This window comes from Balaenoptera musculus, chromosome 5 (assembly GCF_009873245.2).
Source record: "Balaenoptera musculus isolate JJ_BM4_2016_0621 chromosome 5, mBalMus1.pri.v3, whole genome shotgun sequence".
In the NCBI taxonomy this organism is placed as follows: domain Eukaryota; kingdom Metazoa; phylum Chordata; class Mammalia; order Artiodactyla; family Balaenopteridae; genus Balaenoptera; species Balaenoptera musculus.
Window position 1 is genome coordinate 63,604,290 of NC_045789.1, and position 25,226 is coordinate 63,629,515.

Here is a 25,226-nt window from a genome sequence, read left to right on the forward strand (position 1 = left end):
AAAATGCTTTTTAAAACTTTATTTCAACATTAACTATGCATACAGAAATACACTCATATGGGTTAATAGAATGCAATTTAACTTATCCTACACAATTTGGACCAAAAACCTGGTACATGGTTTGCTTCCAAAAAAAAAAAAAAAAAACAAGGATTTGCAATCTGGTTTATTTTTCATCTATTACAAATGTATATATATATAAAAAAGATACTCCATCAAATGCTGCTAAAGCAAACAGCAAGATCCTTGAGAAATTAACCTTTGGTTTGTCTCTGAAAAGTAACAGGTATTGCACTGTAAAACTTTACAAAACTGGTGCAACAAAACATTGTTGTAATGTTTCAATGCCAGTTCACAAAGTTCAATAACTAATGGATGTTGATGAGGGTGAGGAGAGCCTATGTATACATGTGAAAATATAAAAGGTATCCCATCTAGTTAATATTGCATGTAGATCCTGAATCAACTCAAACCGAGATTCAGATAATTTCTTAAATCTGAATTAACACTATCAGTCCAGTTCATCTGCTGAGGTCAAAAGGAAACTCTGCACAGTAGCTGTTTTCCTGATTTGTGCAAAAAAGAAAATTAAGTTTCTTCCCCAGCATTTTAGTCCAGAACTACAGCAAAGTATTTCATCCATTGTCAACATTCATGGGGTGAGAGGCAATGAGGTTACTTAGGCTTAAATCTGAATTAGCACTCAGATGCAAGAGTCCCCAAAGTTAAGGACCACACGACTTTATAAGTGACTCTAAAAAATAAAATGGCCCTTCCTGGAAGACTAGAGCAAAACATCTAGCAATAGTTATAAGAAGTCTTATCAAAAAAATGTAGCCCTTTGTGAATTACACCTCAATCGAAAAAAAAAGAGCCCCAAAGAAGCAGCTCTGAAAAGAGGAAAAAAATATAACTTAAAATATCTTGAAAAGCAATGTGAATATAGGTGCAGAAGATAGTTAAAAGAGATCTATTTTTACAAGGCTACCTAGGATTAGGCTTATAATGTATTCTAAGTATTTCAACTTTCACTCTAATACTAAACATCAATTTATAAACAAGATGTTCACTTTTTATTCTGTTATAAAAAGGGAAAAGTCTAGCTTCAATCCTATCCAGTGGAGGGGAAACTGAGAAAACAAAAAGATTCAGTCTCATGCAAATAGCACATTTTTCAAATGGAAGAACTCCCAACTAGACCAGAAGTTCATATTACTAATATACTTTTCAATGAAACAATTTTTAATAAGAACAAATACATGGCATTAAGGTTCAGAACCTAATATAGGCCTGACAATCAAGTCCTTGTTTTCTGGAGGAAAGGCCTCAAGTTCATTCAATTTCCAGTAACAATGTTTTCACAGATCACTTTAATAATAAGGGGTTTTAATTTCATTCACATTTTTGTTTTTGGAATTCTAGTTTTAAATCTAAATAAGAAAATTAGTCCAATTCCCCAGAAGTCATATTTTTTTCTTTTGAAGTGTCAAAGAATCCACAAAACCTCTTGCCCAAACTGATTCCCAATCTCCAATTTGAACTTAACATGAATATTTTCATATGTACTGTAAAAGGTAACTTTTTAACATAAAATGTATCCATGAATATTAAATCTAGTTGTAAGAAAGGTTTAACTAGCTTTATAATTTAAGTTTTAAAACATAAATATTTGCAGATTGATCTGTTTGACAATGATTGTCAGAGCTGAGAATTCACCTAGAATTCAACATCATTTACAAATCCTCATCATGCACACAAAACACACACCAGTAACAAACAACTTACTCATGTCTTGAGAAAATCTTCTGCTTCTTTAAATCTTTGGCCTCCCAGCCAATTCCAAGGTTCAAATGTCTTTTACCTTAAATTTCACTCTCAGGTTAATAAGTTTTCTACCCACACTTTAATACTTTTCCTAATCTTTCACATGTTGCATTGCCAAACTCTGAAACCTGCCTCAGAGATCACCAGACAAAAGAAAATAAATGAAATATAAAGTGGTTACTTCAGAATAGAACATGCGAGGATCAGAATCAAAGTTCCCTACTGGGATCATATTTTATTTTACTGTAATGAATAACTTATCAGCAAGGAAAAAAACCTATGTTAGAGTCTTTCATATTCTTTGGTGACTGGCCAAAGAACCTACTAACAAATATGGGGTACATACCCTTTTCCATACAAAGCAGTCCTGTAGGAACACCAGAATAGCTTCTATTCATTTGAGGCCTCACCTGTAGAAAAAGGCTGTCCCGGGAAAGCCAGGACATCCCTGAGAAAGTATGATTTTTTAATCTGGACTGAACTTAACTTTCACCAGCCCTTTTCACTGTATTCACAGGAAGTAGCAGCTGGTCTACCAGCACTCATACTACTTTTCTCATCCTAGGTTTTCCGTATAATCGCTATGGCTTTGGAATCTCACAAACTGATATCCTGTATAACTTGAAGGAGTAATTATGCCTAATTCCAGATTGGCAGCTTCCAAATAAAAATTACAGTTCTTTATTCAGCGGAGTAGCCATATAAACACCAACCATCTATGAGAAGAGGTTTTCCTCTAAGATACGATTTAACACCGTACATTTAGGAAGTAAATCTACTAAAACAGACCAAAAGTTTACTTACGGTTGGTACTTGAGATAAAAATCCATTCAGTATAGAGCCTAGTGGTTTATTTATTGTAAAGTTCAAACTGAGAGCTGTGATTCACCACATCAATTTAAAATAAATAACTTATATGAAATACAGATTCTGGCATAGATATAAGATGTTAAAATCAAAATCAATGGACTGAACCTGCATCTTTCATTTGCTCACAAATTTGAACAGACTAATATTCTGCAAAAAAGACAATTGCAGCAGGGGAAAAGAAAACTGCTCTTTTGCAAACAAGACTTAAGCATCCCTCCAAAGAGGTCAAAATAAACATGCATATATAGATATAAAGTGTTACAACACAAATGCTATTTCTAGAAAAAATTTAACTGCATAGGTTAAAAACAACAATGTGCAACATCTTAAGGCATTAAAGCACCGAAAAAAAAAAAACAACCCACCAAAATCACTTTTTATGACGATTGACATACACAAAACACATATACTGATCAAAACTCAGGAAGTAAATACTTGGACTGATATAACGTCCATTGTTGGGAGAATTTCTCTTCAATTTAAATGTCTCTTCTCATCTCTAAACAATTTTAAAGTGCTAACTTTATATAAAGCAGGCAAATTCTTCAAGTAATTTGCTATTTAAGTATGCTAATTTTTACAGAGCTAAACAAGGAAATAAGAATAAACTAAAGTGAAACAGGAAGATAGACATGAGGAAAAAACTCACAAGTTATAGCTGAACAAATCGATAGAATGCTCTAATACCACCTTGGCCTTCTGGGTTCAATTAAAAGCAAAAGCTAATAGATTTAGATGTCTGCTGGTTTATTACACTAACTCCCTTGGATTTGCTAAAATGTGTACATCAATAGGTACATGGATTCCTAAGGAAAAGAATGCCACTTAAAAATCAAGATTGGATACTAATTAAAGCAATTTTAAAAACAAAAGTTTGTCTACTACTACAAATGAATACAAAATGTCAGAGACCTTACAAACTAAGAACTGAAGCCTTGCCCAAAGTTTAATTACTCCTGCCCTTGAGCTGCCTCTTCAAGGAAGTATACATTAACCAAATGGCGATTGAGGTGTTTGCTGTAATCTTTTTCCTTTCTAAAAGAACGATCACAGAAGATACAAACAAAATCTCCCTCGGCCACTTTGACTGCCAAGGCTTCCTTTCCATTTTTTCTACTAGTCTCTTGTGGAACTGGCCGAGCCCCATTCAATCCAGAATCATCACTATCCTCTGACATGTTGTCACTTAGGTCACTTCCATCATGACTGTGGATGCCTTCGTCTTCATCCATTTCCTGAGACTCATTTACTGCCACAGTGACAGGAGGTGATGCCACAGTAGCTGTGGACACTGCTTCACATTTTTCTAGCGGTAGAGGAAGAAGTGGTGGTGAAGTTGGTTCTTCAACTGCCGAGTCTCTGCCGGGGGGATTCTCTGTTTTCTTCTCATCAGTGTCCCTCTTCATTTCACAAAGCATAGTGTCAGCCTGATGTTTACCATCTAAAGTTTCACCCTCTGGCGTATTCAAGTTTTGTTCAGAGGATGAAATATTGGCAGATGCCTTGGTAACAGCAGCAAGACCAGCTAGACTCTGATCTGCCTCTTCTGCTTCCACTTTTTGAAGAGGAGCTTCTTTATGTCCTTCGCCTGCAGGGACTAACTTTTGGTCTTCTGACTCTTCCTCTTTTAGGTTTTCCTTTGGCAGAGGTGGTGATGGTGGTAAGAGATCCTGTGCACCGGCACTTTCCTTTAGAAGCTGCCTGTCTTTAACAGGCACTAAGCCAACTTCAATAAGGACTTGCTCCTTCTGCGCCATTTCACTCTGCATGTTGGGCTCTTCCTTCCCATTATCTTTCTGAGGAGACCTTTTGGGCATTGGCTCCATGGGGGGAGGAGGCTCCGCATGAACAGGCCCCTTCTGAACAACCTCGACCTCAGCGTGCCCCACGGCGGGGAGAGGAGGAGGAGGAGGAGGGGATGGGGGAGGAGGAGGAGGAGGAGGAGGAGGCGGCCCTGTCTGAGCAACCTCGACCTCAGCGTGCCCCACGGTGGGGAGAGGAGGAGGAGGAGGAGGAGAAGGAGGAGGAGATGGGGGGGCAGCGGGAGGCGGCTCCGTCTGAACAGGTCCCACCTCAGCGGACTCCACGGGAGGAGGAGGCTCTATCTGAGCAGGCCTCCGCTGAGCAGGCTTGCTGCTTTTTTTACATGGTTTACTTCTCAGAGTTTTCTTCTTTGCACTGTTTTTCATGCAAATACTTTGCTTTTTATTCTCCTCTACTTTGCTGTCACCCCTTGGCACTTCCTGACTATTTCTGGATTTGCTTTCTGCCTTCTTTTTCTTTTTTGTCACAGGTTCCTCATCATTAACAGGTTCTTGTAAGGAACGGGCTTCAGCTTCTGTCTTCCTTTTGCTTTTCTTGCTTTTACAGCTTTTTTCTGAATTATTTCCTGGGTGCACATCCATTTCTTTAGCTTCCATTGCCGATTTGCGAGTTCTGGTAGTCACTTGGCTTGAGGCATTACTACAAGGCTTTTTCTCTTTTGAAACATTATCTTTTTTCTCCACTTTGACAGACCTCTCGTTTTTCTTCCCAGTCACATCCCCCTTCATTTTTGTCTGCTCTGTTTCTGTTTTCTCATTGGTGATTTTGTTATCAGGCAAGTCAGCCTCTCGCTTTTTGGTTTTCTTTAGTTTCACTTTTGAGACATCCATGGTCTTATTAGGACAAGTAGGATGCTTAGATTTGAAATGATACTGCAGATTACACTTCTTGGAAGCTGCATAGTCGCATACAGGGCAGTTGAACTGCCGTGGATTAACATGTAGCTCCACGTGTTTTTTGAAGTTACTTCTATCTGCTGTTTTGTAGTCACAGTGTGGGCAGTTAAGAGGTTTAGGCCCATTGTGAACCTGTCTTGCATGACGGGTTACTTCATGTTGATTAGAGGCCACATAACTGCACTGGTCACACTTAAATGGCTTCTCACCTGAAGGTAAACAAGAGATGTTGCAGAAGGCATACATTAAGAAATGAATTCAAGATTTACTCAAGCATACTTATAAGGAACTGGATATATGTAAAAAAACAAACAAACAAAAAACCACCAAAACTATTTCTTGAAGACTTTATCATGCAAATTACATTTACCATATTTATTTGTATATCCTTCCTCTATCCCTTGACACTGATTCTCATAGCAAATGGGAGAATAATTATCTCAGTTAATCACCATCTTCTAAAAAGTTCATCAAGCTAGGGCTCTCAAGCACTAATAAAGGACACAGATTCATCAAGAAATACACAATTACTGGAAAAGTGACTTGGGCTCTTGATGTTAATTTTGGGGCAAGGGCACTCAAGGAGATAAGATAATTTTAAAGTTTTTATGTTTAGTTAAAACAAATATATAATGGAGTAGAACATAAAAATCCCATACATTTCAGATAAACCTTGAGGCTTCAAAAGAAATATTATACACTCTAGGCTACACTCCCAGACCTTCCGTGTGAAAGTCTTAAAAGAATGCTTTGGCTTCAGGGAGCAAAAGGATTTTTCTTTAAATTTAACCCTTTTGTGCATCGTGGCAACAGCCGAGTCAAGTTTCTCTTAGCAAACTTTTTCACTGCTGGAGTTTCTAGTCTACAGCAAAAATATAACAAGTCAGAAATCTTTTCTTGATTTTCTCCCACCTTCTTCTAAAGAATGGGCAAAGAAACTAGGTAAATGAAAAGGGGCATACAAATATATATGGTATATAAAACTAGCAAAGAAAGTAATAATCACAGGTACATACAAGACCAGAAGCCCACCCCCAACCCCCAAATTAAAGGCATTAAGATTAACTCATTCTTCCTGAATACATACCCATCTAGATCACACTCTAGCAAATATTACCAAATGGTATCCATACCCCACTGGTCCAATGGAATGCATAGCAGAAAAATGGAAATTGACATTTATGAAAATTCATCTCTCAAACATTCTCAAATTTACATCAAATCTTATTTAATTTTTTCATAAAGCAAAACTACTCAGACATGAAGTAAAACCATGTAGATGGTAAGCTTTACATGATTAAAAAATGTCCGATGATAGAATACTCGATCACAAAAACAAAAACTTATCCACGTATGTCAGATTGTAAACGCAGCTAACTGGACAACTCTTCCCCACATTAGCCCACTAACAGATTCATAAATAGAGGCTTCTAACAACATGCTAAATTACTCTGTACTTCGCCCTATCTTGTCCTCTCCATTGAATGACTTTAATGGAGACAAACGTTTATTTAACATATATAGATACAGAATGAGAAAAAGATATGTGACATAACGGTTAAGAACTTGTTCTACAGTAAAAATACGTGGGGAGATCAAATATGGGCTCTGCAACTTACTGTGAAGTCTTGAGCAAGGTACTGAAAACTCTCTAAGGCTCAATTTCCTCATCTGTAAAGTATTCTTAAGTGTTGTGAGCTACAAATAATCTAATCCACATAGAGCTCTTAGCAAAGCACAGATAGCCAAGCAGTCAATACACATTACCTGTAAGTCATCACTTTTGGAATGAACTGGTAAGTTTTAGAATAGGTAAACAAAAGGGAAGACTTCATGTGCTTATCCTGTCTTAGTACATAAACCCTACTTTTGAGTAAACAAACAGCTGATAAATGGAGTTGATCTCCTCAGGAAAATATTTGTGCTCTTAAAAGAATTATAAAGAAAATGTCATCATTTTATAAGCCCTAATGAATGAGAGTATTTTCACAGCCAGCATCAAACAAGATGCAAGCCTCCACCTGTGAAACGGTCAGAGAATGTGAGTTCCTAGGACTCTGAATAAAACTGTGACATGATTTATTTGATTCATTCACCCCACCCCCATTTTTGCTTTATTGCCATCAAATCTTTCTTGTATTGGAAAATCAATTCATCAAGTTTAGCTTATTAATACCTAGCTGAATGAAAATTCTTTTGCCCTGTACCAACAGTTTTAATTCCCTTTTCCAGTTCTAGTAAAATTTACCTGCTTTTCATCTTTATAAATGTCAGATGTCTGTTTAATTCTTCCCAAATTAATTTATAGATGTAAGGCAAATTCAAAAAGGGAGTTTTATAAGCTTTACACATTCTTATCAAGAAGAGCCCAGAAAGAGTAACAAGGGAAATTTTAATTAGTGAGTAACAGGGGCATACTACTCAGCAATAAATATGGAGTTCTGAAAATGCAGCATGAAATCAATCTCAAAAATATTTTACAGAAAGATGTTACATTTTTTAACATAAGTCAGAGTATCAGTTGAGGGGGGACTATGGGAGTACTGACTAGAAAGGGTAAGGAGGGAACTTTTCTGAAGGTGGTAAAACATTTCATGTCTCCACCTAGATGGTAGTCAAACAAGAGAAAACATACATAAAGTCACTGCCCCATATACCTAAGATGCGTGCATTTTCGTATGTGTAAATTAAACCTTAATAAAAATTATTAAAAAATTATTCTAGGGACTTCCCTGGCAGTCCAGTGGTAAGACTCTGAGCTCCCAGTGCAAGGGGCACGGGTTCGATCACTGGTCGGGGGAACTAAGATCTTACATGCTGCCTGGCGTGGCCAAAAAAAAAAAAAATCTAAAATTCATAAAAAGACTCTCAAACCATAAAATGTGTCAAATGACACAGCTATTAAATAGTGCCTCCACGGAATTCCCTGCTGGTCCAGCAGTTAGGACTCTGCGCTTCCACTGCAGGGGGTACATGTTCAATCCCTGGTTGGGGAACTAAGATCCTGAAAGCTGCGCAGCCAAAAAAAAAAAGTGCCTCCATAGTAACCATCAAGTATTCGGTGAGAGGAAAATAATTTTTGCTGAAGAAAGTATTTTTTTCATTCTAAAAAGAGTTATCCTGAGAAGATAAACAAAACTGATAAACCATTAGCCAGACTCATCAAGAAAAAAAGGGAAAAGAATCAGGCTTCCCTGGTGGCGCAGTGGTTGAGAGTCTGCCTGCCAATGCAGGGGACACGGGTTCGAGCCCTGGTCTGGGAGGATCCCACATGCCACGGAGCAACTAGGCCCGTGAGCCACAATTGCTGAGCCTGCGCGTCTGGAGCTTGTGCTCCGTAACAAGAGAGGCCACGATAGTGAGAGGCCCGCGCACCGCGATGAAGAGTGGCCCCCACTTGCCGCAACTGGAGAAAGCCCTCGCACAGAAACGAAGACCCAACACAGCCATAAATAAATAAATAAATAAATAAATAATTTAAATAAATAAATAAATAAAAATAAATAAAAAAGGGAAAAGAATCAAATCAAAAGAATTAGAAATGAAAAAGGAGAAGTAACAACTGACACTGCAGAAATACAAAGGATCATGAGAGATGACTACAAGCAACTATATGCCAATAAAATGGACCACCTGGAAGAAATGGACAAATTCTTAGAAAAGCACAACCTTCCGAGACTGAACCAGGAAGAAATAAAAAATATAAACAGACCAATCACAAGCACTGAAATTGAGACTGAGATTAAAAATCTTCCAACAAACAAAAGCCCAGGACCAGATGGCTTCACAGGCAAATTCTGTCAAACATTTAGAGAAGAGCTAACACCTATCCTTCTCAAACCCTTCCAAAATACAGCAGAGGGAGGAACACTACCAAACTCATTCTACGAGGCCACCATCACCCTGATACCAAAACCAGACAAAGATGTCACAAAGAAAGAAAACTACAGGCCAATATCACTGATGAACAGAGTTACAAAAATCCTCAACAAAATACTAGCAAACAGAATCCAACAGCATGTTAAAAGGATCATACACCATGATCAAGTGGGGTTTATCCCAGGAATGCAAGGATTCTTCAATATACCCAAATCAATCAATGTGATACACCATATTAACAAACTGAAGGAGAAAAACCATATGATCATCTCAATAGATGCAGAAAAAGCTTTCAACAAAATTCAACACCAATTTATGATAAAAACCCTCCAGCAAGTAGGCACAGAGGGAACTTACCTCAACATAATAAAGGCTATATATGACAAACCCCCAGCCAACATCATTCTCAATGGTGAAAAAATAAAACCATTTCCTCTAACATCAGGAACAAGACAAGGTTCTACACTCTCACCAGTATTATTCAACAGTTTTAGAAGTTTTAGCCACAGCAATCAGAGAAGAAAAAGAAATAAAAGGAATCCAAATTGGAAAAGAAGAAGTAAAGCTGTCAATGTTTGCAGATGACATGATACTATACATAGAGAATCCTAAAGATGCTACCAGAAAACTACTAGAGCTAATCAATGAATTTGGTAAAGTAGCAGGATACAAAATTAATGCACAGAAATCTCTTGCATTCCTATACACTAATGATGAAAAATCTGAAAGAGAAATGAAGGAAACACTCCCATTTACCACTGCAACAAAAAAAATATAATACCTAGGAATAAACCTACCTAAGGAGACAAAAGACCTGTATGCAGAAAACTATAAGACACTGATGAAAGAAATTAAAGAGGATACAAACAGATGGAGAGATATATAATGTTCTTGGATTGGAAGAATCAGCATTGTGAAAATGACTCTACTACCCAAAGCAATCTACAGATTCAATGCAATCCCTATCAAACTACCAATGGCATTTTTCACAGAACTAGAACAAAAATCTCACAATTTGTATGGAAACACAAAAGACCCTGAATAGCCAAAGCAATCTTGAGAAAGAAAAACGGAGCTGGAGGAATCAGGCTTCCTGACTTCAGACTATACTACAAAGCTACAGTAATCAAGATAGTATGGTACTGGCACAAAAACAGAAATATAGATCAATGGAACAGGATAGAAAGCCCAGAGATAAACCCAAGCACATATGGTCACCTTATTTTTGATAAAGGAGGCAAGAATATACAATGGAGAAAAGACAGCCTCTTCAATAAGAGGTGCTGGGAAAACTGACAGCTACATGTAAAAGAATGAAATTAGAACACTCCCTAACACCATACACAAAAATAAACTCAAAATGGATTAAAGACCTAAATGTAAGACCAGACACTATAAAACTCTTAGAGGAAAACATAGGCAGAACGCCCTATGACATAAATCACAGCAAGATCCTTTTTGACCCACCTCCTAGAGAAATGGAAATAAAAACAAAAATAAACAAATGGGACCTAATGAAACTTAAAAGCTTTTACATAGCAAAGGAAACCATAAACAAGACGAAAAGACAACCCTCAGAATGGGAGAAAATATTTGCAAACAAAGCAACTGACAAAGGATTATTCTCCAAAATTTACAAGCAGCTCATGCAGCTCAATATTAAAAAAACAAACACCCCAAACCAAAAATGGACAGAAGACCTAAATAGACATTTCTCCAAAGAAGATACACAGATCACCAACAAACACATGAAAGGATGCTCAACATCACTAATCATTAGACAAATGCAAATCAAAACTACAATGAAGTATCACCTCACAGAATGGCCATCATCAAAAAATCTACAAACAATAAATGCTGGAGAGGGTGTGGAGAAAAGGGAACCCTCTTGCACTGCTGCTGGGAATGTAAATTGATACAGCCACTATGGAGAACAGTATGGAGATTCCTTAAAAAACTAAAAATAGGGCTTCCCTGGTGGTGCAGTGGTTAAGAATCCGCCTGCCAATGCAGGGGACATGGGTTTGAGTCCTGGTCCGGGAAGATCTCACATGCCGCAGAGGAACTAAGTCTGTGCTCCAGAACTACTGAGCCTGCGCTCTAAAGCCCGCAAGCCACAACTACTGAAGCCCGTGTGCCTAGAGCCCATGCTCCGCAACAAGAGAAGCCACCGCAATGAGAAGCCTGCTCACCGCAACGAAGAGTAACCCCCGCTCACCACAACTAGAGAAAGCCCGCGTGCAGCAACAAAGACCCAATGCAGCCAAAAAGAAATAAATAAAATAAATAAATAAAAAGTTAAAGGAAAAAAAACTAAAAATAGAACTACCATACAACCCAGCAATCCCACTACTGGGAATATACCCTGAGAAAACCATAATTCAAAAAGAGTCATGTGCCACAATGTTCACTGCAGCTCTATTTACAACAGACAGGACATGGAAGCAACCTAAGTGTCTATCGACAGATGAATGGATAGAGAAGATGTGGCACATACATACAATGGAATATTATTCAGCCATAGAAAGAAATGAAATTGAGTTATTTGTAGTAAGGTGGATGGACCTAGAGTCTGTCATACAGAGTGAAATGTCAGAAAGAGAATAACAAATACCATATGCTAACATATATATATAGAATAAAAAAAAAAAAAAAAAAGGTTCTGAAGAACCTAGCGGCAGGACAGGAATAAAGACGCAGACGTAGAGAATGGACTTGAGGACACAGGGAAGGGGAAGGGTAAGCTGGGACGAAGTGAGAGAGTGGCATGGACATATATACACTACTGAATGTAAAACAGATAGCTAGTGGGAAGCAGCCACATAGCACAGGGAGATCAGCTCGGTGCTTTGAGATAACCTAGAGGGGTGGGATAGGGAGGGTGGGAGGGAGACACAAGACAGAGGAGATATGGGGATATATGTATATGTATGGCTGACTCACTTTGTTATAAAGCAGAAACTAACACACTGTTGTAGAGCAATTATACTCCAATAAAGATGTTAAAAAAAAAGAGTAGTCCGTGAAAAAACTTAGTAAGATGTCAATTCCCTTTAACAAACATTCACTGTGCTCACAATGGGAAATGAATTCCTACGTTAGCAGGATGCGGGAACTATCCAGTGTGATACCTACAAAAATATTACAAAGGCAAATACAAACTGGATGTATTTCCTCCAGTATGAAATATTTCATCCAAGATGAAATGGTAACATATCTACTGAGAAAAGGGAAGGAAGAGTTGTGGATCAGGTCAATATCTCTAGGACCACCCAAGGGTCAGTGTGGCCAAAATGAAATAATTATCCATTCAAGAGCACCTATGCTAATATTGACTTTTTAACTTTGTCATCTATATACCTTCATAATGGGGACCAATTCTGGATGGTGACCATGATTATTTCAGTTCTAGAGTGGATAAAGCTCTCACTTGTTATAGTCCTGTATTTTATTTATTATAGGTTAATAAATTGGGATCCTGGATTATCAATCATTCCTTAAAGTTTGGCTTTTGTTAATCAATCCTCAGAAACCTTATCAACTCTCAAGAGAACAAACCCAAATTTCAGGGAAGCAGCTAAGTAGGAATCCCTGGAACCCAGCAACCACACACTGAAATTATTAAAAGTATATAAATATCCAAATTATATTAAAAATAAATCATAAATAATGACCCAGTTCCAGGTCTAGAAGAACTTCTTTATAATGGTAGTTTACTAAAAATGATAGAAAAATTCCAATTTCTTACCAACCTGAATGAGTACGCATATGTCTGGTTAGATGAGTTTTCTGAGAACTTGAATAAGGACAAAGCTCACATTTATACGGACGTTCTCCTACAAAAATATAATGATTAATGTTCAAATAATAAAATAAGGCAAATACAATTCTCACTAACAATACATACATTATTCAATACTAAGCATTTTTTAACAAGAATTTTTTCTCCCTATTCCTGGCAAAATGGCCAATTTCTATCATTTATTGGAAGAGTAAATGATTTAATTCAGAATACACATAACTACATTATTTCTGCTTTGCTGAAGAAAAAGTATCATTGGCTTTCTGAATTCTGACAGCCCTTTTAATTTTCACAGTAATGCTACATGTGTAATAGCAAATATTAAGAACTGAAAAATTATCTTGATCAGGTATCAAGCAACTTTTTAAAATCAGAATTATCCTTAAAAAAAAACATGTACCCAAATTTTCTGATGCTATGGCTTGGGTAATTTTTTGGATCCTTGTAAATGATAAATCTACCATTTTAAATTGTTAGCTTAAAGCAATAACATTTTTGAGTGGGGAGGCTACTGTTTTAAGCTAAAAATTTCAAGTGGTAAATAGAAGTTTTATAGAAGACTCAGGTCAATTTTTTTTTTTTCTTTTTTAAATTTATGTATTTTTTGGCTGCGTTGGGTCTTCGTTGCTGCGTGCAGGCTTTCTCTAGTTGCGGCGAGCAGGAGCTACTCTTTGTTGTGGTGCACAGGCTTCTCATTACAGTGGCTTCTCTTGTTGCGGAGCACTGGCTCTAGGCATGCAGGCTTCAGTAGTTGTGGCTCACGGGCTCTAGCACACAGGCTCAGTAGTTGTGGCTCACGGGCTTAGTTGCTCTGTGGCATGTGGGATCTTCCCGGACCAGGGCTCATACCCATGTCCCCTATATTGACAGGTGGATTCTTAACCACTGTGCCACCAGGGAAGTCCCAGACTCAGACAGTTTTAAATTATACTCATAAAGCCACAGGGACAGCGACCAGCTGACAATAAGAGACCAGTGATTTACTACTAAAGAATTTAAGACTCAAAGGCAGAAAATGTGTGTTTTTTGGACATGGGTTGCCAACCACAAAATATACTGAAAAAAACACCTTGACAATCTGTTTTTGTCTATTTTTTGGCCATAAGATAATAAGTATGACTTCAGGCAAGCCTCCTCATCTATAACAGTAACACTACCTTCATTTTCTAGAATTGTGAGAATTTAAGGTAATACATGTAGAGCATTCAACCCGTGCCCGGCACGTAAAGCCCTCAATAAACACCAGTTATTATTTTCTCTATATTATACATTACAGTAATAGATGTATTTAATAACATGGGACAAGGAAAGGAATAGACAGAGTGAAAAAAAAAAAAGAATGTGGTGATAAGTGTGAAATGTGTTCCTAATAACTGTTCAGCTGTTATTAGCTGGTACTATAGATTAGACATAAATGGTAACAGAATGCCTACTTTAGCCTGGATGAATTTTAAGATAGCTTAAAAAATGTTCAATGTATTTTTGTAAAAAAAGATACATAATTGGCCAATAAGCACATGAAAAGATGCACAGTATCATTAGCCAGGAGAGAAACTAAATCAAAACCACAGTGAGATGAAGATTTCACACCCACCAAGATGGCTATAATCAAAATAACAGATGTTAACATTTATTTGTTAGGTTGTGGAGAATTTGGAACCCTGATACAGTGCTTGTGGGACTGTACAACAGTGCAGCCACTCTGGAAAACAGTTTGCCAGTCTCTCAAATGATTAAACATAATTACCATATGGCCTAGCAATTCCACTTCTAGGTGTATATTTACCCAAGGGAAATAAAAACATATGTCTACACAAAAACTTGTATATGAATGGTCACAGAAGCATTACTCATAATATCCAAAAAGTGGAAATAATCCAAAAATCCATTAACTGATGAATAGATAAACAAAATGTTGCTTACCCATACAAGAGAGTATTACTTGGCAGTAAAAGGAAAACAAGTACTGTACATAGGACATGGATGAACCTTGAAGACATTATACTAAGTGGAAGTAGGTAGCCACTGAGGGCCACATATTAGATGATTCCATTGATATGAAATGTTCAGAACAGGCCAATCTACAGTGAATTGTATGGTACATCAATTGTGTATCAGTCAAGCTGTTACCAAAAGAAGTTAACGGAAAAAAAATTTGATACCCTTACAGATTAACATGAAGGATCAACTAAGGATAATTTACTTTTAAATTCTTCGTAATGAAACAAATTGCTCTGCCTGTGCAACTCACCAAAATAGGCATAAATACTCTAGAAGCTCTAGTAATTTATCAGTCACACATATGGGCAAAAACGTCATCTTTTAAAGTAGAATTTGTGAGGACTTCCCTGGTGGCGCAGTGGTTAAGAATCCACCTGCCAATGCAGGGGACACGGGTTTGAGCCCTGGTCCAGGAAAATCCCACATGCAGCAGAGCAACTAAGCCCGTGCACCACAACTGCTGAGCCTGCGCTCTGGAGCCCGAGAGCCACAACTACTGAGCCTGCACGCCACAACTACTGAAGCCCGTGTGCCTAGAGCCCGTGCTCCACAACAAGAGAAGCCACCACAATGAGAAGCCCACACACCACAACAAAGAGTAGCTCCCGCTCGCTGCAACTAGAGAAAGCCCGCACGCAGCAACGAAGACCCAATGCAGCCAAAATATAAATAAATAAATACGTTTAAAAAACAAAAAATGAATGCACTAAAGTAAAATTTGTGAACTGGTTAGATATCAAAACCACAAAATGAAAACTCTTTTGACTGAAGACTCAAATGGAAATCCTCAGCCCCCTACCGTGATGATTACCTATAAAAAGAGACTCAGAAGTTTGAATCTTAGTTGTATGTGACCATGGGCACATCACTTTAGGCTATCAAGCCTGAAGTTCTCCCTCAGTAAACACCCAGTTTTCCTCAGTAAATTGTTCTGAAGATTAGCAGAGAGTAGAAGAAAGCACCTAACACTGAGCACTCAATACAGGAACATAAGACACCCACTAAGTGAACCTGAAAAGTAGGCTACCTAAGTGAGAACTAAGAAACAAGCGATTCCTGCTGATGATCACTTCTTATCTCCTCTGCTCTTCAGCACTAGATGAATTAATTTTTCCATAAATACAATTTTCAGAACCATGTGTTTAATACCACTGATACTCTCAGAATTTACATAATCAAAATACTATCCTTCTATTTATATACCAACAAATTGTTTTGAAATTTTTTTCTTTTAAAAAACCACAAATTAGGTAATACTGGGGGAAAAAGCTTTTTAAAAGTATTAAGACAGGGACTTCCCTCCTGGTGCAGTGGTTAAGAATCCACCTTCCAATGCAGGGACGTGGGTTCAATCCCTGGTCCGGGAACTAAGATCCCACATACCACAGGGCAACTGAGCCTGAGCTCCACCAACTAATGAGCCCATGTACCACAACTGCAGAGCCCACGCGCTCTGGAGCCCCTGCACCACAACTAGAGAGAAGCCCACACACCGCGATGAAAGATCCCACATGCCACAACTAAGACCCAACACAGCCAAAAATAAAATAAATAAATAAATAAATATTTTTTTAAAAAAAATGTACTAAGGCCAGGACTTCCCTGGTGGTGCAGTGGTTAAGAATCCGGCTGCCAATGCAGGGGATACAGGTTTGATCCCTGGTCCAGGAAGATCCCACGTGCCACGGAGCAACTAAGCCTGTGCGCCACAAATACTGAGTCTGCACTCTACAGCCCGCGAGCCACAACTACTATGCCTGCGTGCTGCAACTACTGAAGTCCGCGCGCCTAGAGCATGTGCTCCGCAACAAGAGAAGCCACCGCAATGAGAAGCCCGCGCACCACAGTGAAGAGTAGCCCCCGCTTACCACGACTAAAGAAAGCCCATGTGCAGCAACCAAGACCCAATGCAGCCAAAAATTTTTTTAATTAATTTAAAAAACACATAAATAAAAAAATTTTTTAAATAAAAAATGTATTAAGACCAAATAAGTTTAACACTAAAATGAAATGAGATATGTACAACCAATGTTAGCTATGTAAGTCATAACCTTATTGTGGAAATAGCAACTTTAATGTGGAGAAAAAGTTCAGTAATGAATGATGAAGTATATAAAATACAGCCATTAAAATTAGTCACCTAGACTGTAATTAAGTGAAAAGAAACCACTATAAGAAAAAAAATTAAGAAATGGCAAAAAGTAGAGATCCTATTTAAAAAAAAAGTATACATAAAAAATTGGAAATATACAACAAAACTGAAATTTTCCCAGTTCTCTCCATTTTCCTTTTTTTTTTAAATTCTAAAAATTCCTTAGGGCTTCCCTGGTGGTGCAGTGGTTGAGAATCTGCCTGCCAATGCAGGGGACATGGGTTCGAGCCCTGGTCTGGGAAGATCCCACATGCCACAGAGCAATTAGGCCCGTGAGCCACAACTACTGAGCCTGCGCGTCTGGAGCCTGTGCTCCGCAACAAGAGAGGCCGTGATAGTGAGAGGCCCGCGCACTGCGATGAAGAGTGGCCCTGGCTTGCCACAACTAGAAGAAAGCCCTCGCACAGAAACGAAGACCCAACACAGCCATAAATAAATTAATTAATTAATTAAAAAAAAAAAAATGAGACCCCTTAATGAAAGTCAATTTAAAAGTGAATAATTAAGGGGTGCTGGGGAGAAATGGGGAGCAACCACTGAGAGGGGTTTCCTTTTGGGGTGAAGATGTCCTAAAATTGACTGTGGTGTTGGCTGCACAAGTCTGTGAACACACTAAAACCAATGCATTCTAACTTTCAATGGATGAATTGTGTGGGAGTGGAGTACATCTCAATAAAGCTGTTATTTAAAAAAATGAATTGCCAAATGTGACAAAATATTAATAACTGTTGAGTATAGGTGATGGGGACCCATGGGTGCAGCGGGGCATTCTCTTTACTTCTGAGATGTTTGAAATTTTTCACATTTTTAAAGTGTTTCATTTGGGGGGTAGAGTACACTTATAAATGAGATAGGTCCTCTTACCTGTATGAGTTCGAACATGCTGAACATAATTGTTTTTTCTGTCTGAAAAATAGTTGCATTTTCCACATGTGTATACTTTCCTTGGAAAATGGTTTCTCAAGTGTTTCCTCCAGTGATATTCGCTTACTGTGGTGTACGTGCAAATGATGCACTTGTAGACTCGCTCATTGTCCCCGGCTCGGGTGTGGTGTTTCAGGTGAGCAGTATAGTGATCATAGCGATTGGTATTGTAGCCACAGCGGTCACAGCGAATGGGGCCCTTGGAGAAATCTCCCTCTTCCCCCGTGGAAGAGCCGCATTCCCTGGCTTTGGCTTGCTTCTCTGCACTTTCTTCCACAAAAAATTTCTTGGCACTATGAACTCGGATGTGATGCACAAACTGTTCTTCAGATTCTGCTTCATACTGGCATGGTTTACAGCGAAAGGGCTTGGTCTTCAAGTTCTTGCATTTGTCCTCTGCTACAGGTGTTTCCCGAGGAAGATCTTTATTTGCGCTGTACGGTTCTGAGGCAGCTGACACCTCAAACACAGGCCGTGGTTGGACAACACTGAGTTCCAAACTCTCCAGTTCCATGTTTTCCAGCCCACTGGGCTCGCCTTTTACCTCAGGAGACTCCTCCAGTCCTTCTCCATCACTATCTGAAAAGTTGTTATCCCCAACAGGCATCAATTCTGCCATCTGTCTTTCTTCGCCAACCAGGTAATCACAGCAGCCGCCGTTTACTTCCCCAGTTAAGGCCACATTTGCCAACATGATGAGCTGAGGCGCAGCCAGTTCAGCTCTGGACAGATCAGGCAAGTCATACATGTCGTTAGGCAAGGCCATGCCCATGGTGCCACTGCCGGTGAACAGACCTCCTCCTCCGGAAGACTGCCCCATTACCTGGGTGGCCATAACGGTGTTCTGCATTCAAAACAAAACAAATAACACGAAAGCACCAGTTTAAACACAACTTTTACTGGTCTAAAACCACAACATCACTGTAATTCTTCATAACTTAAAAAAATACATTTTCCCATATAATCTTTAAACTCAATCAGCCTCATTAACTACTGAAAATAAGCCTTTACAATATTTTGTAATTCCAAATTCTCTTTACTGCAGTCATCAAAAAAATTTCTATGACCCCCTACAAAAAATACTATCAAGTGTTTGACACAACTCATCCATCTACTAGGTCTACCACTGGCTTGCCTTCCCTCAAGCACTTTTACTTTTTCTAGTGGAAAAATATAAGTAACCTTCATTTTTAGTGCTAATTAAAATTTTATTTTAAATTCCGTATACGAACAGTAAACTGCTGTCCTCTCAAATCCCCCTTCAAAAGTTTACTGGTCTGAATCAGAAAGGGGAAAAATCCAAAAGCTACCTGTGCATTTATTAAGTACAAACAGCCTGAAAAGCAGAAGCCTATAGTTAGTGAATTGAAGTTCATATGAACTCAACTAACTCCAAAAGAATAAACTACAGTTGACCTTTGAACAAGAGGGTTAGGGGCACCAACCCCCAGTGCAGTTAAAAATCTGCATGTAACTTTGGGCTCCATAAAAACTAGACTACCAATAGCCTACTGTTGACCAGAGGCCTTATGGATAACATTAACAATCAGTTAACATATATTTTGTATGTTATGTGCATTATATAATAGTGTACAAGATGAATTGTGCTTATCAGTATCTTTATCAGTATTGTATTATATGATGCAAAATACTGTAGATGTTATACGTATTACTAACACTAGGTATCAAAAGAGAAAAGATAATGTGAAAAAGAAATTCATACTTATTTACAGGTATAACAATTAATGCACTGATAAAGAAGCAGCAGCAATATGATTGCTTTATGGTAGTCTATTGTAATCAATAGGACTGCTTCACAGTAGCCTAGCCTATATGCAAATGAATGAATCACAAAATTTTTAAGCATACAGTATAAGGCATATTCATAATATAGTATTGGAAATACTGTTTTGTTTTAAAAAACTGCATACATGTGATGATAGGCTGATACGCTTTCTCAAATTATAAGAGGCATACTGTATTTTAATGTAAGTATTTAAAAGCAAAGTTATACAGCAGTAGAAAAACTAATACATTATTAACTTCATATTAAATATCACCTTATACCTTTGTACAGGTTTTGCACACAATGAATACTTAGGTAATGACGATGATGACACAATGTCTCCCAGCTCTTGCTATACGAGTACTAGATTTTCACAAGACACTCACACACATACCCAACAGATAAGTTTATTAACTGAATGGCATGATTATTTACTATTCATTAAGTGGAAGTGGATCATCATAAAGGTCTTCATCCTTCTGTCTTCAGTTGAGTAGGGTGAGGAGGGCGGAGAAGAGGAGGGGTTGGTCTTGCTGAGTCAGGAGTGGCAGAGTGGAAAGAGGTAGAGGAAGTGGAAGGGAAGGCAGAAAGAGGTGCAGAGGCAGAACAGGTGGAGGAAGTGGAAAGAGGCCGGCACTCTGTGTAACCTGAGGGAAATACATCTTAATTTCTGTCTGACTTTTTTTGCTTTTCCACTTCTCTAAAAATGTTTCTATAGGGTATTAATCCTTCTTCAACCACTGGCTTTAGTTTTAGTGTCTGTATCACACAAGGGTCCAAGTCATAAAAGAAGTCAAAAGTAGTCTTCAACAAAAGGAACCCTGCTGTCAGACTGTCTAATGTCAATTTGTTTTCTGGCACTGCTTCTTCCATGTCTTTTTCCTCATCACCTGGCACCGGCTCAGAAGCACTTATCTCCAAATTGACTTCCATTAATTCCTCTGGTATGGTGTCTATTAGCTCTTGAATATTCCCAAGATCTGTATCTTGAAGCCCTTCACCGCCACCCCCCCATCTTTTTGCCATACCCACAATCTCTTTCATGACTTCCTTGATTGGCTGTCGTAAATCCTGTGAAGTCTTGCACAACATCTGGACACAGTTTTCTCCAGCAAGAATTTATTGTTTTAGGCTTGATGGCTTTCACAGCTTTTTCTATCACAATGATGTGATCTTTCCAGACTTTCATGATGTTCTATCGGGGTTGTCTTTCATAGCATTGACAATCCTTTCATAGAGTACCACATGTAATGAGCCTTCAAGGTCCTTACAACACCTCGACACAGGCTTCATTCAAAGACGTTGTGTTGGGGGACAAGTATACCACTTTGACACCTTCAATGTTGAACTCATGGTTCTAGGTGGCCAGGGGCATTGTCCAATACCAAAGAACTTTAAAATGCAGTCCCTTACTGCAAGGTACTTCGTGATCAGGGACGAAGCACTGATGGAACCAATCCAGAAAAGTGTTCTCATTGCCCAGGCCTTCTTGTCGTACAACCAAAAGAATGGCAACTGGTGTTTATCTTTTTTCCCTTTAAGGATAGTGGGCTTCAGGAGTTCCCTGGAGGCCTAGTGGTTAGGATTCCAGGCTTTTGCCGTGGAGCAGGTTCAATCCCTAGTCGGGGAACTGAGATCACGCAAACCGTATGGCGTGGCAAAAAAAAAAAAAAAAAAAGTATAGTGGGCTTAGCAGCTTTATAGATAAGAGAAGTCCTGATCAAAAAATCAATTTGCACAAAACATGTTAGTCTTCAATCAGCCTTAAATCCTGATGCTCGCTTCTCTTTCTTACTAATGGATGACCTTTTTGGCAATTTTTTCCAGAGTAGGGCACATTTCTCTGTGTTCAAAACCTGGTTTAGGCAGACAGCCTTTCTCTTTAATAATTGTGTTCACGGCATCTGGGAACTCAAAGCCAGTTCTGGTATCTTGATATTTTTTTCTAAAATTACCAAACTATCCTCTGCTGGCATTAAATTCTCCAGATTTAGAAACTTCACATTCCTTTTGCTTTAAGTTGTCATATAACTTCTCTTTTTCTCTAATCATATTAGACTCTATAGGTATGCCTTTCTTATAGTAATACTATACCCACGTAAAAGATGCATTTTCAATATGAGATAGAAAGGCATTTCGCAAAAAGTGCAAGTCTTTCATGTCTGCTGGCAAAAATGCAGAGACAGTTTCCAAATTTCCTTTTCTTTTTTTACAACAATCCTTACACTGGACTCATTGATCTTGAAATGGCGGGTAACAGAAACTACAGAACTCAGTTTATGGTACATATCAAGCAATTCAACTTTTTCTTCTAATGTCATGACTTTACTTCTTGGGAGCATTTCCAGCATCACTAGAGCACTTCATATGGGTCCCACGGTGTTATTCAAGGTTTCTGGTATCACACTAAACACGATGAAAAACACTCAGGAACTGCGAGAGGTGACTTTTTTTTTTTTTTTTTTTTACTGCAAACACAATTTACTGGAGAGACCAACTGCTCACCCAGAAATGATTAGACTCACAAGACGTTTTGAATGGAATACCTGCAACACTTGCACTCACCAAAATAGCAAAAAGAGGCAGCTATGAAATTATTACAGTACTACAGTATGGACTACAGTTAATATTATGCAGTTATGAGTTACTGCTGCATCTTTACATTTGTATACATTTCTCTGGACCAGAATGGTGCCATGTGTGGTCTGTGTTCGTGTAATTTTTGATAAATTTTAACTTTTTATTAGATTTATATATATTTTATGGTAGCAAATGATAAAATACACTATTATCTACATATATTTTATGCACTCATGAGGTACCTTTTTCTAAATTTTTTCGATATTTCTAGGTTATGTGTATCATCTGTAAATTTTTTCAAAATGTTGCAAATCTCTAAGAAACTTTCCAGTATATTTCTTTTTTTCTTTTTAATTTTTATTTATTTATTTATTTATTTATTTATTTTTGGCTGTGTTGGGTCTTTGTTTTTTATGCGAGGGCTGCCTCTAGTTGCGGCGAGCGGGGGCCACTCTTCATCGTGGTGCGCGGGCCTCTCACTGTCGCGGCCTCTCTTGTTGCGGAGCACAGGCTCCAGACGCGCAGGCTCAGCAATTGTGGCTCACGGGCCTAGTTGCTCCGCGGCATGTGGGATCTTCCCAGACCAGGGCTCGAACCCGTGTCCCCTGCATTGGCAGGCAGACTCTCAACCACTGCGCCACCAGGGAAGCCCTCCAGTATATTTCTTGAAAAAAAAAATCCACATATAAGTGGACCCACACAGTTCAAACTCCTGTTGTTCAAGGGTCCAATGTACTCTGAAAACGTACTTAGTACCATTAAAGTACCACTTAGTTTCTTTTTTTGATGATGACCTATTTCAAAGTAAACAAAAGTTATGGACCTTTCTTCCTGTGAAAAGGGAAATTTGGTGTATTCAAAAATACACAAATGAAAATACAGAAACTTTCAAATCCCCTAATAAAATAACTGGACAACTCATCTCCAAATCAGCAACTTTCTTGCATTGCGCTTGACTTGGCCCACTTGCCTGGCGGAGCCATAACAAGATCACCTTCAAAACGTGTTGGGGTTTTTTATAAACTGTCTTAACCACGCTACTTTCCAATTTAAAAGGTGTAATTCTCAAATTAGGTGTTCTCCTGCAAATTAGGAAAAGCAAAATAGGTGGCAAAGGCTAAAAAAAAATGTTAAACCCAAAATACAAAAAGTAATCCGTCTCACCCAAGTGCATAAACACAAACCGGTTGAGTCATAGGTACCAACAAAAGTTGGAATCAAATGCCATCACACAAAGCAAACGCTGTCCAAGGGTTTAACATAACAGCCCAGACTACTCGGTAATTTCTAATTCTTCCCAAACCCTAACTACCATCCACAAAGGGATTTTAACGTTGGTCGGGAAGACTGTCCAAGCACAGTCCGAAAGCCCAACGTGCTGCGCGAATTCCTACGTGCTGCTGCCACCAGCGCCTGCCTCGGCGGCGGCATTCCTAACTGAAATAGGCATTCGGCCATTTTCTCAAAATACGTACCAAACACAAAGCAGCTCTTTGCAAACTTGGGAGCTCTCGCTTCCTCTCGGCTCGGCCCGCTCACTGCACCACTGACACACCAGTTGCCGCCACACTCGTCCTGAACCTTTCCCTGGGCTCCCCAACTAAAGACTGCAAGACGAGCAAACTCGGGGTGCCGCTGGGCCAAACCAAGTCTTCCCCAGTCCAGGCTGCCCACTCCTGGCCCGCGCGCCCCAGTCCGGGAACAGGGAGGAAAGTTACCGCGTCGCCGCCGTCCCGGCTGCTCGCCGGCCCCAGGCTCGCCCTCCGCAGGGGGCCGAGGAGCCGCCGCGAGCGCCCTCCCGAGGCGCCGGGCCCTGAGCGCCGGGCCCTGAGCGCCGGAGGGGGCCCCCCGCGCCCCGGAAGTTTGCGGGTTCACTCCCCCACGGCGCCCCGCGGGACGCGCGCCCCGGCCCCGCCGACGGCGGCGGCTAGGTGGCCCCGCGCAGAGGGCCCCGGCGGCGGGGCGGCCCGAGCGCAGAAATCGCTGTCCAGCCCCATTGGCAGAACCGCCCGAGCCCCAGGCTGACTCAACCCTCCCGGCCGCACTCAACGGCGCCTTCCGGCGAAAGGGAGAGGCCGCAGAGGGAGGGGGCGGGAGGACCGCCGGCAGGCCAGGAGCTGCGGCGAGACCTGGAGCAGGAGGAGCACGAGAGGAAGTTTCAGAACTAGGGCCCCAAGCAGCTCCGCTCCTGGCCTCCCGACAAGACTCCCAGGGACGCCCGGGCCCGCGCGGAGGCGGCGGCCCGGCCTCAACTGGGGAGGGGGTCCCGGCGCCGCGCCGCTCCCCACCAATGCCCCCGGCCCAGCCCCCGGACCGCGACGGTGTAACCCGATCCCGCTCAGCCGCCAGTCCCCGCCCGACGCGGCCGCCACCGCCGGAGCCACAGTATCTGCAAATCAGCCCTGGACAGCGCCTCGCTCCGCGTCCTTCCGCGCCCTCCCCCTCCCGCGGCCACCGCCGCCACGACCGCCCGGCCGGCCCGCCGCCCCCACCCGACCGTCTCCCAGACCGCGCCACGCTTACCGGCCTTCCTGGGCGAGGAGGGGCGACGACCCGCGTCGCCGCTCCTTCTCGGACTACTTTTCTTTGTTGCTGGAGTTTCGGGGGAGGGGAGGGAGAGGGCGGAAAAGTTGGACGCTGGGGCAGTCGAGGCCCACGAAGACCCAGGAGAGGGGCTGCAGAGAGTGT

The 25,226-nt window shown here is 40.1% G+C and overlaps 1 protein-coding gene across 4 annotated transcripts; it reads right to left on the reverse strand.

The window, feature by feature from the left end:
• Window positions 1-12: 12 nt before the first annotated feature.
• LOC118895754 (RE1-silencing transcription factor-like) lies at window positions 13-25,226 on the reverse strand. 4 transcript variants are annotated; one of them, XM_036853269.1, is made up of 5 exons: window positions 25,062-25,226; window positions 24,014-24,145; window positions 18,113-19,016; window positions 13,046-13,129; window positions 13-5,623 (listed from the first exon to the last, which is right to left on the reverse strand). In XM_036853269.1, exons 3-5 carry the CDS (start codon window positions 19,005-19,007, stop codon window positions 3,645-3,647), a joined length of 2,958 nt encoding a protein of 985 aa, XP_036709164.1. In that variant the 5' UTR covers window positions 19,008-19,016; window positions 24,014-24,145; window positions 25,062-25,226; the 3' UTR covers window positions 13-3,644. The 4 variants fall into 4 exon arrangements, with proteins under 4 accessions (XP_036709164.1, XP_036709162.1, XP_036709165.1 ...); XM_036853267.1 differs by lacking the exon at window positions 24,014-24,145; XM_036853270.1 differs by lacking the exons at window positions 24,014-24,145; window positions 25,062-25,226 and adding an exon at window positions 24,257-24,381.

Coding starts and splice junctions, on each gene's coding strand:
- LOC118895754 (XM_036853267.1), bottom strand. CDS start 19,007: ATGGCCACCCAGGTAATGGGGCAGTCTTCCGGAGGAGGAGGTCTGTTC. Junction 13,130..18,112: donor GCATGTTCGAACTCATACAG/GTAAGAGGACCT, acceptor ATATTTTTGTAG/GAGAACGTCCGTATAAATGT. Junction 5,624..13,045: donor ACATATGCGTACTCATTCAG/GTTGGTAAGAAA, acceptor GTTTACCTTCAG/GTGAGAAGCCATTTAAGTGT.